The sequence below is a fragment of the Rhinichthys klamathensis genome, unplaced genomic scaffold, assembly GCF_029890125.1.
Source record: "Rhinichthys klamathensis goyatoka isolate OS25496 unplaced genomic scaffold, OSU_Roscu_1.1 h1tg000139l_1, whole genome shotgun sequence".
Taxonomy (NCBI): domain Eukaryota; kingdom Metazoa; phylum Chordata; class Actinopteri; order Cypriniformes; family Leuciscidae; genus Rhinichthys; species Rhinichthys klamathensis.
The window spans coordinates 1,280,060-1,291,355 of record NW_026606674.1 but is presented as its reverse complement, the minus strand read 5'-3'; the positions used below and the strand labels follow the sequence as shown (position 1 = coordinate 1,291,355).

The following is an 11,296-nucleotide window of genomic DNA, read 5'->3' as shown; positions in this document are numbered from 1 at the left end:
AAACTGAAGGCAGCTGGCTAGTCAGTCAATGACCTAATATTCAGTGTTTGTGTATGACCGTACTGCCGGAAGAAACTGGTTTAGACAGGCTTCCAAATCACCATAACATTGTAGCTACTGATCTAGAACAATTTCAGGTGAGCTTTAGATGCAACAAAGCAAATATTTAATATCTACACAGCTTATTTTTGATAGAAATTGAATAATACTTTGGAGTTTAAAAATAAATGAATTCCTGTATTCGCTCGATCATACACCATTTTATTCCGTTTGAATCCAACAATCCTGTGCATAAGTTGGTGGTTGTTTAGCAACTGACTAGGAGGCATCTGATGTGGCACAATATGATGCAAACATTGAATTTGGATGCCTTGATGCCTTTTTCAGACACAAACTATGTATGGAAGACAATACCACATCTGAGCTTTAATGGATTCATCAGCCTTTTCTGTTCTGCTGTGCCTTTAGGTTAAAAATAGCGAGACATAAGTGATACTCTGTATATACTAACTCATGATCAAATATCAGTCGCCTCCATGAAATCACAACCAAGATCTGATTTCTTGAATGCATGAAGACGTAATCCAAACTTGCGTGTCGCTCCATCACCATATAACAACATGAGGACGTTGACCTATTAGCTTCTTATTGCAAGATTTGGTCTCCATTAGTCTTTGTCAAACGTTACATAACCCCAATCATCTGAGACACAGAGAAGACACATTCGCTTATGTAACCATTATGATTTACTCTGGAGCCAAGAGTCTCCTTATACTTGTTTAGACACTTAAGCGGGTAGGTGCTAATTCAGCAACTGTTGTTTTGACAGTGTGTTTCAAGACCTTCGTTTCCATAATGTTGGGATGTTTTCACAAAATTAGATCGAAATGTTGTTAAATTGGGGATGGTTTTATGAAAAGGTCATTCCCAAAGGTCTCCCAAACCCCCTGTGAATGCATCTGTTCGCAGTTGTAAACTAACCATCATCATCGGTTTGTTTGTTCCTCCCAGTAGACTCAATAAATGCTGTGTTTCCTCTCGTACAGTGAGGAACAATGTACGGGAGTGTTGCTTCACAATAGAAACCCACTTTATGATAACCCAAACTGCTCGTAAATGCGTGCGACCATTCGCTGACCCCGGAAATGTTGTGTGTCTACATTATTAGCGTTTATTAAAGTAAATTCGCAACAGCAGGCAGCCTCCCCGGGCAAAACAACTGAACATTCAAGAGAATTCCGTTCTCCCTAAAAGGCAGACATGAGGCAATTTCTCCATAAAACCTGAACCTCTTAAAAGTGGCCTTGCCAAGCACAAGGCCATTTTGAGTATCTAAGAGCCAAATGACTTAATGCACGTAAAATCAATCCATGCTGTGAACTCATTGGCTGAGATTAGCTTTAAACAAGAACCGATCGCATTCTTGGGACCCATCGTCAGTGTTCACACACAAGCTCTCTGATTGACCGTCAGACAAACAAAGCGATCGTGTGTTATTTCGAATCCAGACTCCAAAGCGGACGTGCTAAGTGACTCCTGACAGCCCATTTGTTTTGGGCCTCCCACTAAAGAGATTATCAGAGGCAAATACCATCAGTGAAGGGGGTTTGCGGAGATAAATGAAGGTATTTGTTTAATACAGACTTACTTTATGCAGCTGCCAAGTTCTAAATGAAATGGAGAGGGGGTTTAGAGCAGTGGAGCTGGATAAGAGACAGATTCAGTGTATGAAAATCATCCAAATGCTAAAAATGGAAGATGATTTAGGCATGTCGCCCACATTGGGGGATTTGTTTAAAATCCTTTTGAGTGATTCATTGTCAACGGAGAAAAACACATAAGTAGTTTAACTAATTAACCTGCGTGTGGGTGAATTCATGTCTGTATGCTTATTGAGTGCCTGTCTACCTGGAATTTAACGAAAAAATGTCATGATATCTATCTTCTCATCACATCGGCGTGTGTTGCCGAAATGCCTTTGGAAAACTTTTTGGATTTATGCTTTGTAGTGTAGAACAACAGTTCGCATCAGAAGAAAGAGAAGAAACTCTTGTCAGTTGCAAATCTTACACAGACCTTTATTGTTCTTAATAGTTGATTTTTACACCACATACTGTACATACAGGCCACCACAGTCCCTCTCAATACTGTACATCCATTCTTCTCGGTTACAAACTTTTACAGACATTTACGTTTTCAAATGGTCATAACATTCTTTAACCTTCTTTAACAGTTCCATTCTCTTAAACATACTTTTCATCTTTCCTTCTCAAAACAACATCTTGGCTTTTTACCAGTGTATCAAACCATCTGCTTCATGAAGACACTACAAAATAAAAATAACAGCAAACCAAAGTCCATGGATGGTTGCTAATATCGAGTAGCGCCAATCATCAAGTCCATCTAGTCGTATCCAACTCTATTCCATAGTTTCCTTCTAAAAATCACATCAACATTTCTCAAGCCCTCATTCAACATTCAAGTTCTCTTCTACGCGACTGTCAGTTCTACGTCAACTTTCTGCTTCGACAAGCATGTACATGCACTGGGCCCTCATGATAATACAGGTAGGACTCAACAAGTAAAGCTCCATGCAAGATGCTACATTGTAATATTCATCCATCATTTTGGGGGGTGGAAAAAAATATGGCTCAGGTTTGATAAATGTCAAATTTTCCAATTGGAAACTAAAATCATATTACTAGCGAACATAGCATTTTTTTCTTGATAAATTTATACCATCTGATTTAAATATAAAATTGAGCTGATAAAATATCCGTTTAATGGGAATGTACTTGTAAGACTTGCCTTCCAGTAGAGCTATGAATCAGACTTTTACAAAGTATTCATTACTTTAATCTCTTTTCTCAGTGGGTATTCTTCCCTTCTAAAAGCTAAACACAGTGCTTTTAATAAAAACAAAAAAGAGCTACAGTAAATATCTTATTGAGAAGTTTAAAAAAGTATAACTTTAATTACAAAAAAAAAATCAATATCAATAAAATAAACAACAAAAAATGACCACACTAACAGTAAACAAGACTAGATGCGTGATCTTGTGCTTTCACACAAATCAACATGGTTGTTTAAAGTGTGCGGGATGTCTTCAATCTTCAATCCCTTGAGATTCACACAGTCGCCTCACAAATACTGTCTTTCTGGTACTGGTGTGGCCCACGTGGACCTATGAGGGTTTTTGGGGGAGGGATTTGGTAATAATAGCTGCCATTGTGGACAGTAACACAAAAACACTGCTGTAGAAACAGTCTTTACACACACATAAATACAAGTCCTCCGCATGGTGCCACTCCATCTAAGTCTTTACACCATGGTCTCCTTCCTCTTTCCCAGCGAGCAGAGTGAACGCTTGTCCTTTTTTGATTTGCGAGGCAGGAAGGGGCCGGAAATCGAAGATGATGAAGAGGACGAGGAGAGGGTGGAGGTTGCAGAAGGAGTGGGGCTGGGGGGCTCCTCGGAGCTGGGGGAGGAAGGGGCGGAGACTGCGGCCCGCGGACAGTTCTCATCCATCTCTTCCATATGGATGATGGCGGAGACTGTAGACGAGCGCCGTTTGGCACAAATGTCGGTACTGGCTGGGGTGGACATGGATTCATTCTCAGGGAGCGGTGAATCTTTCTGGGTTGACATGGCGCTGCGGAGGCAGTTGAGCCACTGTTGCTTGTGGAAGATGTCATTGACCTGCAGTGTGTGGGACTGACCCTGAGATGAGTCCTGGAAGCGCACCCGGAAGATGTTCTTGGCTACAGGGGAGGAAAAAAGACTCAAATGAGCAAAAGTAATGGAATTATAAAGGAAATGGTGTGATCAGCCTGACACTGAGAGGCATTAACCTTACCTTTATCTGCATTACTAAAGGCCCCTCGGAATGAGCCGCCCATGCGAACGTCTCCGTCCTGCAGGTCTTCCAATACGAGGTCCTGCACCGGGATTGGCTGGCGGTACACTTGGAAACAATGCCGGTCATTCCGTGTCACAGGCCGGGTCAAGACCAGAACCTCCGTGAACAGAAAAACGTGCAACTTCTAAGGAGAAAAATGGAGGAAAAAAGAAGGCAAAGGAAAAAGAGAGGTCTGGTTATTGACATGTTGTTTGAACATTGGACTGATTTGCAAGTTTTAACAGTTTTCTCCCCTGGCACTCTCAAAGATTCCCCTGTCATTGTGTCATGTCTTTGAGAGGTAAAGGGAGCCAATTCCTTCCCTCTGATGGCCTTATTTGGAATATGGTGGCTTTAGTGTTTATATTTCCAGAAAATGAAAGTCAGAAATGATTTGCCCCCAGTGGTTCAGACTGTTATGGGTGTGTTTGTGTGGAAGACAAACTCACCGTGCCACTTTTGTTGCGAAGTTCACCATGGCAAAGCAGGCTTTTGCACTGCTCTATGTGTGGGTCTTTCTGTCTATCATCCAAATATTCCAGCTTGTCGATATAGTATTGACATTCTGACTCTCCTTTCTTCATGTTGATGTCAGCCAACACAGCCTGAATAATGCTTATCTGGAAAAGAGAAACAAAGGCAGCATTAACACCAAATGTCACTTAAACTCAATTTGAAAGCCTACAGTTGCAAGATGTGTGTTTGTACTTACCGCCTGCTCAAGGCTTGCTGTGTCTGGATGTTCTGGTGGTGTGTGTCTTAAAATCTCTTTCAGAAGAAGGGGGTATTTGACCAATCGTGAACGAGGGATGTCCAAGAAGCTCCACAAGTCTAGTTTCCTGCTGAAAGGTGACTCAAGGCAGCGCTGTAAGAAGTCCTGAACTCTTGGGTCTTGTTTCTTCTGGTCAAGCAAGGCTTTTGCGGCTAACTGGTTACTGCAATATGCCCTATACGCATTTAACCCGGGCAGCTGTGGAGGAAAGCGAGAGTTAGTCTTAAGACTCTTACAATGTTCAACAATTCATGTGCATTTCATAATAATATAAAGACAGTAAAAAGATACTTACCCAGTTCACAACAATCTTGCCGATCTGTCCCACTGTACCATTTCGGCCTGTAGCCTTCGCCAACTGAGCGAGAAGATCTGATTGGGTAAAGAATAAGTTAGCACTACTTGTCACAATTATTTATGCTAAAATAAGATGTCCGGGTAAGATCTCTACCTTCGTGAAGAGGAATATATGCATCCAAGTCTCCAAAGATGGCTGTCAGCTCCTCCTCAGACATGATAGAAAGTTTCAGCATGGGATCATGGTACGCCTGGACACACAAAATGAAAAAATAATGAGTAAATAATAGCTACAGCCTCTAATTTTAAAGAGAGAGACATTTTTGTCTATAAATGGAGGAAGGAAGCCAGCCAATATGTCTAACTCTGAAAGCACAGCCAAGAACTTATTTGGTCTATTTGCTTTAAATGTTCCAACTAAAAATTGAAATGTACAAACCTTTCGGGCTAACTTCAGGTCTTCAATCAGGTCCTGTTCTCCCCGAGACAGCTCAAAAATTGCCTGGAGAGACGGTAAACAACACATTCAAAACTAAGAAGATAGTTCAAGTATTTTTAGTCAAGCCCCTACATATCAATCAGATTCTCTCTTTGGTGGGAAATATTTGAGGGGCTCACAGTTTGCTGTAATGTCTGATTACTAAGTCTAGTTGTGAATGAGAGGTGGAGGTTTTGTGCGTCAGACCAGCCAGTCTATGTTAGCACTGTACGTCTGACTCTGAGACGGCAGAATACAGCCAGACTCTCTCCGCTCCATTCCATTGCGTGTTAAGAACACACGCCAAAAAAACACAGCCAGAATGAGAGCGGTAGAGCGATGGAGAATAAAAACAGAGGGAGAAAAAGAACAGGGCACTTTCCAAGCCCCAGGCCCTTTGGGTTTCATAAGTCTCACAGGCCTGATTCAGTAGCGTCTGGCAGGGAGACTAAGAGTGGATTTAATAGTCTAGGTTTTACAGTGCTGTCTGGATTCCGTAGTTCCATCTGTACTCACCTCTTGTCTCTTAATCTCTTTGGTGGAAAAGGTTCCTTTCTGGTGGACGTCCAGAGTCTCGGACCAGAGCGTGCTGTTGCGGCGTTTGGGTGGTGTGGGAGCTGCGGCTTTGCTGCAGGGCTTCTGCTGGGGCACGCCCGGAGACCGCCCATCACCTCGGAACGAGGCCTGGAGGGTCTGGCCGAAGCGTCGGACGGCCCCATTCTTCGCGGGAGAGATGAGGTTCGCCAGCGAGGTCACTCGGCCAAGAGGCCTCACACGCTTGGTACAGGGTTCCTATGAGACATGGATGAAAATAAACGTTAAAACTTAATCACCCTCTACGGACCACAACAGATTCCTTAGTGCTTCATTAAATGCACAACTGCCAATACAAGAAGGCTAAAGTTGAGACCACAAGTTGCCACCTCACTTAAACAGAGGCCATAGTTTAATTCACAGGATAAACTCCTCACTGGTGCGGTTATGAAGGGGTCATCTGCAGGTCAGGTTGATTGGTGTTTCCTGGGCGACAGACAGCTAGGCAGAAGCTCCAACCTCTTGAGTTAGCAGCTGTTATGCCCATCAAGTGTGATTGACCCTCTCAGCAAAAAAAATTCTCTCTCTCTCTCTCTCTCTCTCTCAATATATACACACATACACGCATACAAACACGAACAAAACCCTCTCTGACTGCAGCCCTGGACACCCAGGGTTCAAGAGGCATGACTGGAATGTAGGGTACTCCAGTCAGCTGTCCCACGCTGATGACCCACACACACATTCGACATCATGGCCTAACTATAGCAAACAGGTCTCCAAATCAGATCACTTAATAGATACATTTGCTCTTTCAAGGGGGAGTTTGACAACATTGGTTGTGTGTATTCATTTGGGTCAGAGGGACCACCATGGTAAGTTACAGATTTGACCCAGGCCTTGTAAACAGGCAGCACTCTACCCCCCTCTTCTCTTTCCTTTCTTCCATTAAGAGCTGTTTATGGTTTCGTGTTGAGGCAGGCCCTGTAGCCCTCGCGTGAGAGATACAGGCGCACCTGAACCCCCTGGAAGAGGAGGAGGTGAGCACTCTCAAACCCTACATCCATAATGGCTGGGCCTCCAGCCAACCTCAACAGACCTGAGAGGAGAGGGGAGGGGGATCAAAGCAAAACAGATCTGAGACGTTGATCCTACACTCACTCGAGAGATCTGACTGAAAAAAACTTCTACCGTTCCTGGAACAATGTGAGCTTTGTCGTCAAAAAGTGTTTGTGTCTTTCAAGCGGCGGGGACAAAAAGCACTATGTGCTTGGCACTTTTTAAAATGCACATTTCAATAGATTTTCCAGTGCTGGATGGTTTTCCAGCTGCTGAAAATATATAAAAAGGGATGTGGTGTTCTCATCTTGGCAAAGTGAAACCACACAATTCCACTGACCGGCGGAGACAGCTGCCAAGCAGATCTACAACTTCACTTTAGTGGGAACTGCAACTGTGGCCCAAGCCCAACTGAACTTGGCCGCCCAGTTCTGCCCGCCTGTCCTTCCTCCGCTGTAACATATCATGCAAGTAAACATGAAGACCACATCTGAACCTTCTCCAACGGTGGGCAAAAACACAAGACGTTGGGGAGACAGAATGCGGAGGAAGCAGTCTGACTAAACACTAAATTCAAAAGACCACAGCAGTACCTGTGTGAGCGATTAGTGGCTCAACGCGAATAATCAGAGCATTCCTGCTGCCCATTGTGCTCTTCCTGCTGTTTAGGGAATCCCTGCAATAACAAACACTTTTGTTCTCTCTTTTCTTGAAATTATAGATCATCGTGTGGAAAGAGCAAAATGTAGACAGACAGATAGTGTAGATATTTCTGGTTGTGTTGACTTTTTAGGGACCCCCCCTGGAGAGTTGGAATGGGAGAACATAGCAGGGGGAAGCCTCCCCCACAGGAACTAAAGTTTAGACCACTGCTATGTAACATTTTGTTTGCTTAGGTAAACTTTGGAGACATAATTGTCACTAAATGATGCTAAATGTGATAAAATCTCAAAGGTAAAACAAAATTAAGTAAAAAAAAATTTTAAATTAAAGGATTCCTTTTTATGAGTTATCATTATAATTAGCTGTACATAAAAACAATGGAAGTCTATGGTATTGTTTCTGTTCTTCAAAATCCCTCTGATGGACGGATTAGATTATTTAAATCTAAATCTATCTAAATCTTACTGGCAAGCCATACAAATAAAACTTATTGTTCGATTACCTGGAATAGGTAATGCATGTGATTTATAAAATCAATGGAGGGAACTAAATAAACTATTGTTGTGACTAAAGCAAAGTCCCTCAGCTTTGAGCCACAACTTCCTAAAAATCTCCTGATTCATTCATAATTTGCTACTTCTGCTAGCCTTCCCGACAACTAAACCCTTTCTGTGGCCACTTCCGAATCAGAGTTGAAACCACAAATAGGAATAGCAGCCTGCTGAAGAGAAGTAAGATTAAAGCCTCTTTCTGGGTCTTGAATACATTTCCAAATGCTCAGAGCAGGGCTCAAGCATACCTGGGCTACAGGATGTGACTGCTTTCAGACATCTAGAAAGCTCTTAAATCTTTGCATGCTGAAAAAGCCCTGAAGGGTCCCTTCAAACCATTAGTAAATATGTGAAACTTCTGCTTAGGTGTACAACCAAACACACAGGCTTTAAACATTCTGTATATGCATATTTAGCCACCATAATGGGCAAGACAATTTCTAAAAATGTTTATAACTGTTCCAACGTAATCCAGTAATTCAATGACTACTTAAGTTGACCTTTAGCCTCGTTGATTTGCAGAGCACTCACACACTCAGCTCCTGCCCCACCAAACACACACTCTTGAGAAACACACCTGTGATTTTTACTCCTTTAAAGGCCAGTGTGCATACAAGATAACAACAGGGCAAGGTTCTGACTAGGCTGATAAAGAAAGTGTAGAAACTCAAACATGCTTTTATCAAGCAAAACAAAGAGCAAAAAGAAACAACAGGACAGCATTTGTGATTAATCGTCTTTGGGTCTCACCTCTAGTTCTTTGTAAATCTGGTTCTGATAGTCTATCTTCTGTAAAGTCCGTTTGATAGGTACCACACAAGGTTCATCGTAAGCCACCATTTCTTTCAATAAAATCCACTGGTTGGTTTCTGTTATTTCCAAGGGTGGGCAATAATCCACAAGTGATTCTTAAATAAAAACGTGATGTAACATAAGAGGTCTAAAAACCTCAACGTCCCCCCCAACTCGTGATTGTCCGCCTAAGCGGAGCTTTCTAACTTCTAAACACACTCTTGGTGTGTGTGCTCTAACTTTGTTCTAGTGATGTGAGAGGTAGGGAGTGCTTATATACAGAGTTTTAAAAGGGTGGAGTCACTGTAAACTCACCAATGGCAAGAGGAAGGAGTTGGGGATATGTAAATGACTCTGAACAGACAAAGTCTGAGAAACCTGACTCTCTGCTACCTCACATCAACAAAGCTAACATTTGCCTTCTAGATACTATATTTCTACGTTTCAGTAGTGTCAAAATGTTACCATCCATAAAGCAGGAAAGCTTACAAAACCTTTTGTAGCAAAAAATAAATAAATCTGCCTTTAAAATATTATGACTTAAACTGTCAAAGTAATTTTGGACCTCAAAACAAACAAATAAACCAACTAAAACCTCACAAATTCCCCAGTTTGCAGTACATGTTTCAAGATGAAATGGAAATAAGTTTTTTTGCTATTAGAAACAGACTTGCTTTCACTATGCAAAGTGGATTGTTTATGTATGTCTGAGTTGCATGAAGGGTGTAAAGTGACAAGCATATTTGCTTTGAGATCTGCCTAATGAAGACCTGGGTCGTTATCACCCACTCATCAGCAGGGGAGGGGGATGATCAATTACAATATCAATCAGGGCTGAGGGGGTCACATGCACACAGAGCACTGGTGGCTGTCTGTGTATTGGAGGTGTGTGGGAAGGTCTGATGAGTCTCAAAAAGTTTCAGCGATCCGAACCAGAAACTGACCCAGACCACGCAGTAAACACATCCTGCTTAACAAAAGCTGCTTTTCTCAGTCTATTTTTCAAAGCCGCACACCTGTTGATCTCCACATTTGTGTGACCAAGGAATAAGGTTCACTACAGACCCAAAACTTTTACTGCTACCTTCCCACACGGTCAGCAGTGGTAATAACTTTAGCTACGCAAATGGACTAGCATGATGTGTCAGTGGGTTTTAATAGAGATTTGTGTTAAAATGTGTGAAAGCATTGGGGTGCGTTAAGCAAATGGAGATGAACGATGTGCAGACTCTAAGCTTACCCTCCTGTGTCAATACAAGAGTGTGAAACAGGACATGCATTAGTGTGTTCGGATCAGGACACTTTCCACTCAGTGGACGAGTCAAACGGAAGCAGTTATTTGCTAATGTAAACTGCATTCAGTTTACACTTTATTCTATTATTCAAAACATTACTCAATACCTGTGTTCATAACAAATCTGTGTGTATCTCCAAAAAGTGAGGAGATTAAACAAAGATAGATGATTTTAACAATTTAATATTTAATAAATGAATTAAATAAATTGTTTAATTATGACTAAGCAGTACTGCACCATAACAGTTGTGCACAAAAAATGAACATATGTATGGTTGAAAGTTGAATATCAGTATGAGTGAAGTCAATAACAGGGTTCCTTCATTACTCATCCCATGGGGAGACACTTTCATACTGTTCTCGGTGTGTTTTGATGAGAGGTGTGGCAGCCATATTGCATGAGAGTGCGGCTCAGCCTGCACCCCCTGCGGGCTAACACCTCGACACACATGACAGCTGGACATCTGGGTGTGAAGCACAAACACAGCACTCCTACTTTAGTGCTAAACACCATCACACAAGAGTGACTCACTTTATGTGGGCCGTGTGTGAGCTTGCCTGACGGGAAAAATGTGAGCTAACTTGCTACGCTCTGATCTGATAAACCTCAGTTGAATAGGCAGCAAGCGGAACGATGTGTAGTGGATCATAGTGCTGCCCCCTGGTGGATAATTCAATGGCACTGCAGCCTAGGTGACTGAAACGGCATTTAAAATTGTATTACTGTTCCAGGATGCATCATCTGTACTTGTACAGACTTTGATTAGCAGTGTAAAAAACACAGCTTGCAACTGGGAACAATAAAGCCACCTAACCTCTTTCGTCCAAGTTCTTTGAAAGCTTCTAATTTCTCATCAGTGGAGGAGGAAATTGTATCCGTAAAGGTACCAGTATTCATCCACTATAACAAAGGTGTGGTTACAAGACAAGCCTGTACTGGGTATAGACTGTAGATGCC

The 11,296-nt window shown here is 42.2% G+C and overlaps 1 protein-coding gene across 2 annotated transcripts in view; it reads right to left on the bottom strand.

Annotated features, from left to right (window-relative positions):
- Nucleotides 1-2,656: 2,656 nt before the first annotated feature.
- The window catches only part of net1 (neuroepithelial cell transforming 1), a 33,765-nt gene continuing 25,125 nt past the window's right edge, over nt 2,657-11,296 (bottom strand). The window contains exons 1-9 of one of the 2 annotated variants that reach the window (XM_056257533.1): nt 9,003-9,301; nt 5,962-6,237; nt 5,407-5,469; nt 5,122-5,218; nt 4,966-5,042; nt 4,611-4,868; nt 4,348-4,518; nt 3,857-4,043; nt 2,657-3,761 (exon numbers count right to left, since the gene is read on the bottom strand). In XM_056257533.1, coding sequence (XP_056113508.1) covers nt 3,322-3,761; nt 3,857-4,043; nt 4,348-4,518; nt 4,611-4,868; nt 4,966-5,042; nt 5,122-5,218; nt 5,407-5,469; nt 5,962-6,237; nt 9,003-9,092 — 1,659 coding nt within the window. In that variant the 5' untranslated portion in view covers nt 9,093-9,301 and the 3' untranslated portion in view covers nt 2,657-3,321. Of the gene's footprint in view, nt 3,762-3,856; nt 4,044-4,347; nt 4,519-4,610; nt 4,869-4,965; nt 5,043-5,121; nt 5,219-5,406; nt 5,470-5,961; nt 6,238-9,002; nt 9,302-11,296 lie in introns of those variants that run through there. The other variant, XM_056257532.1, reaches the window with a different exon arrangement.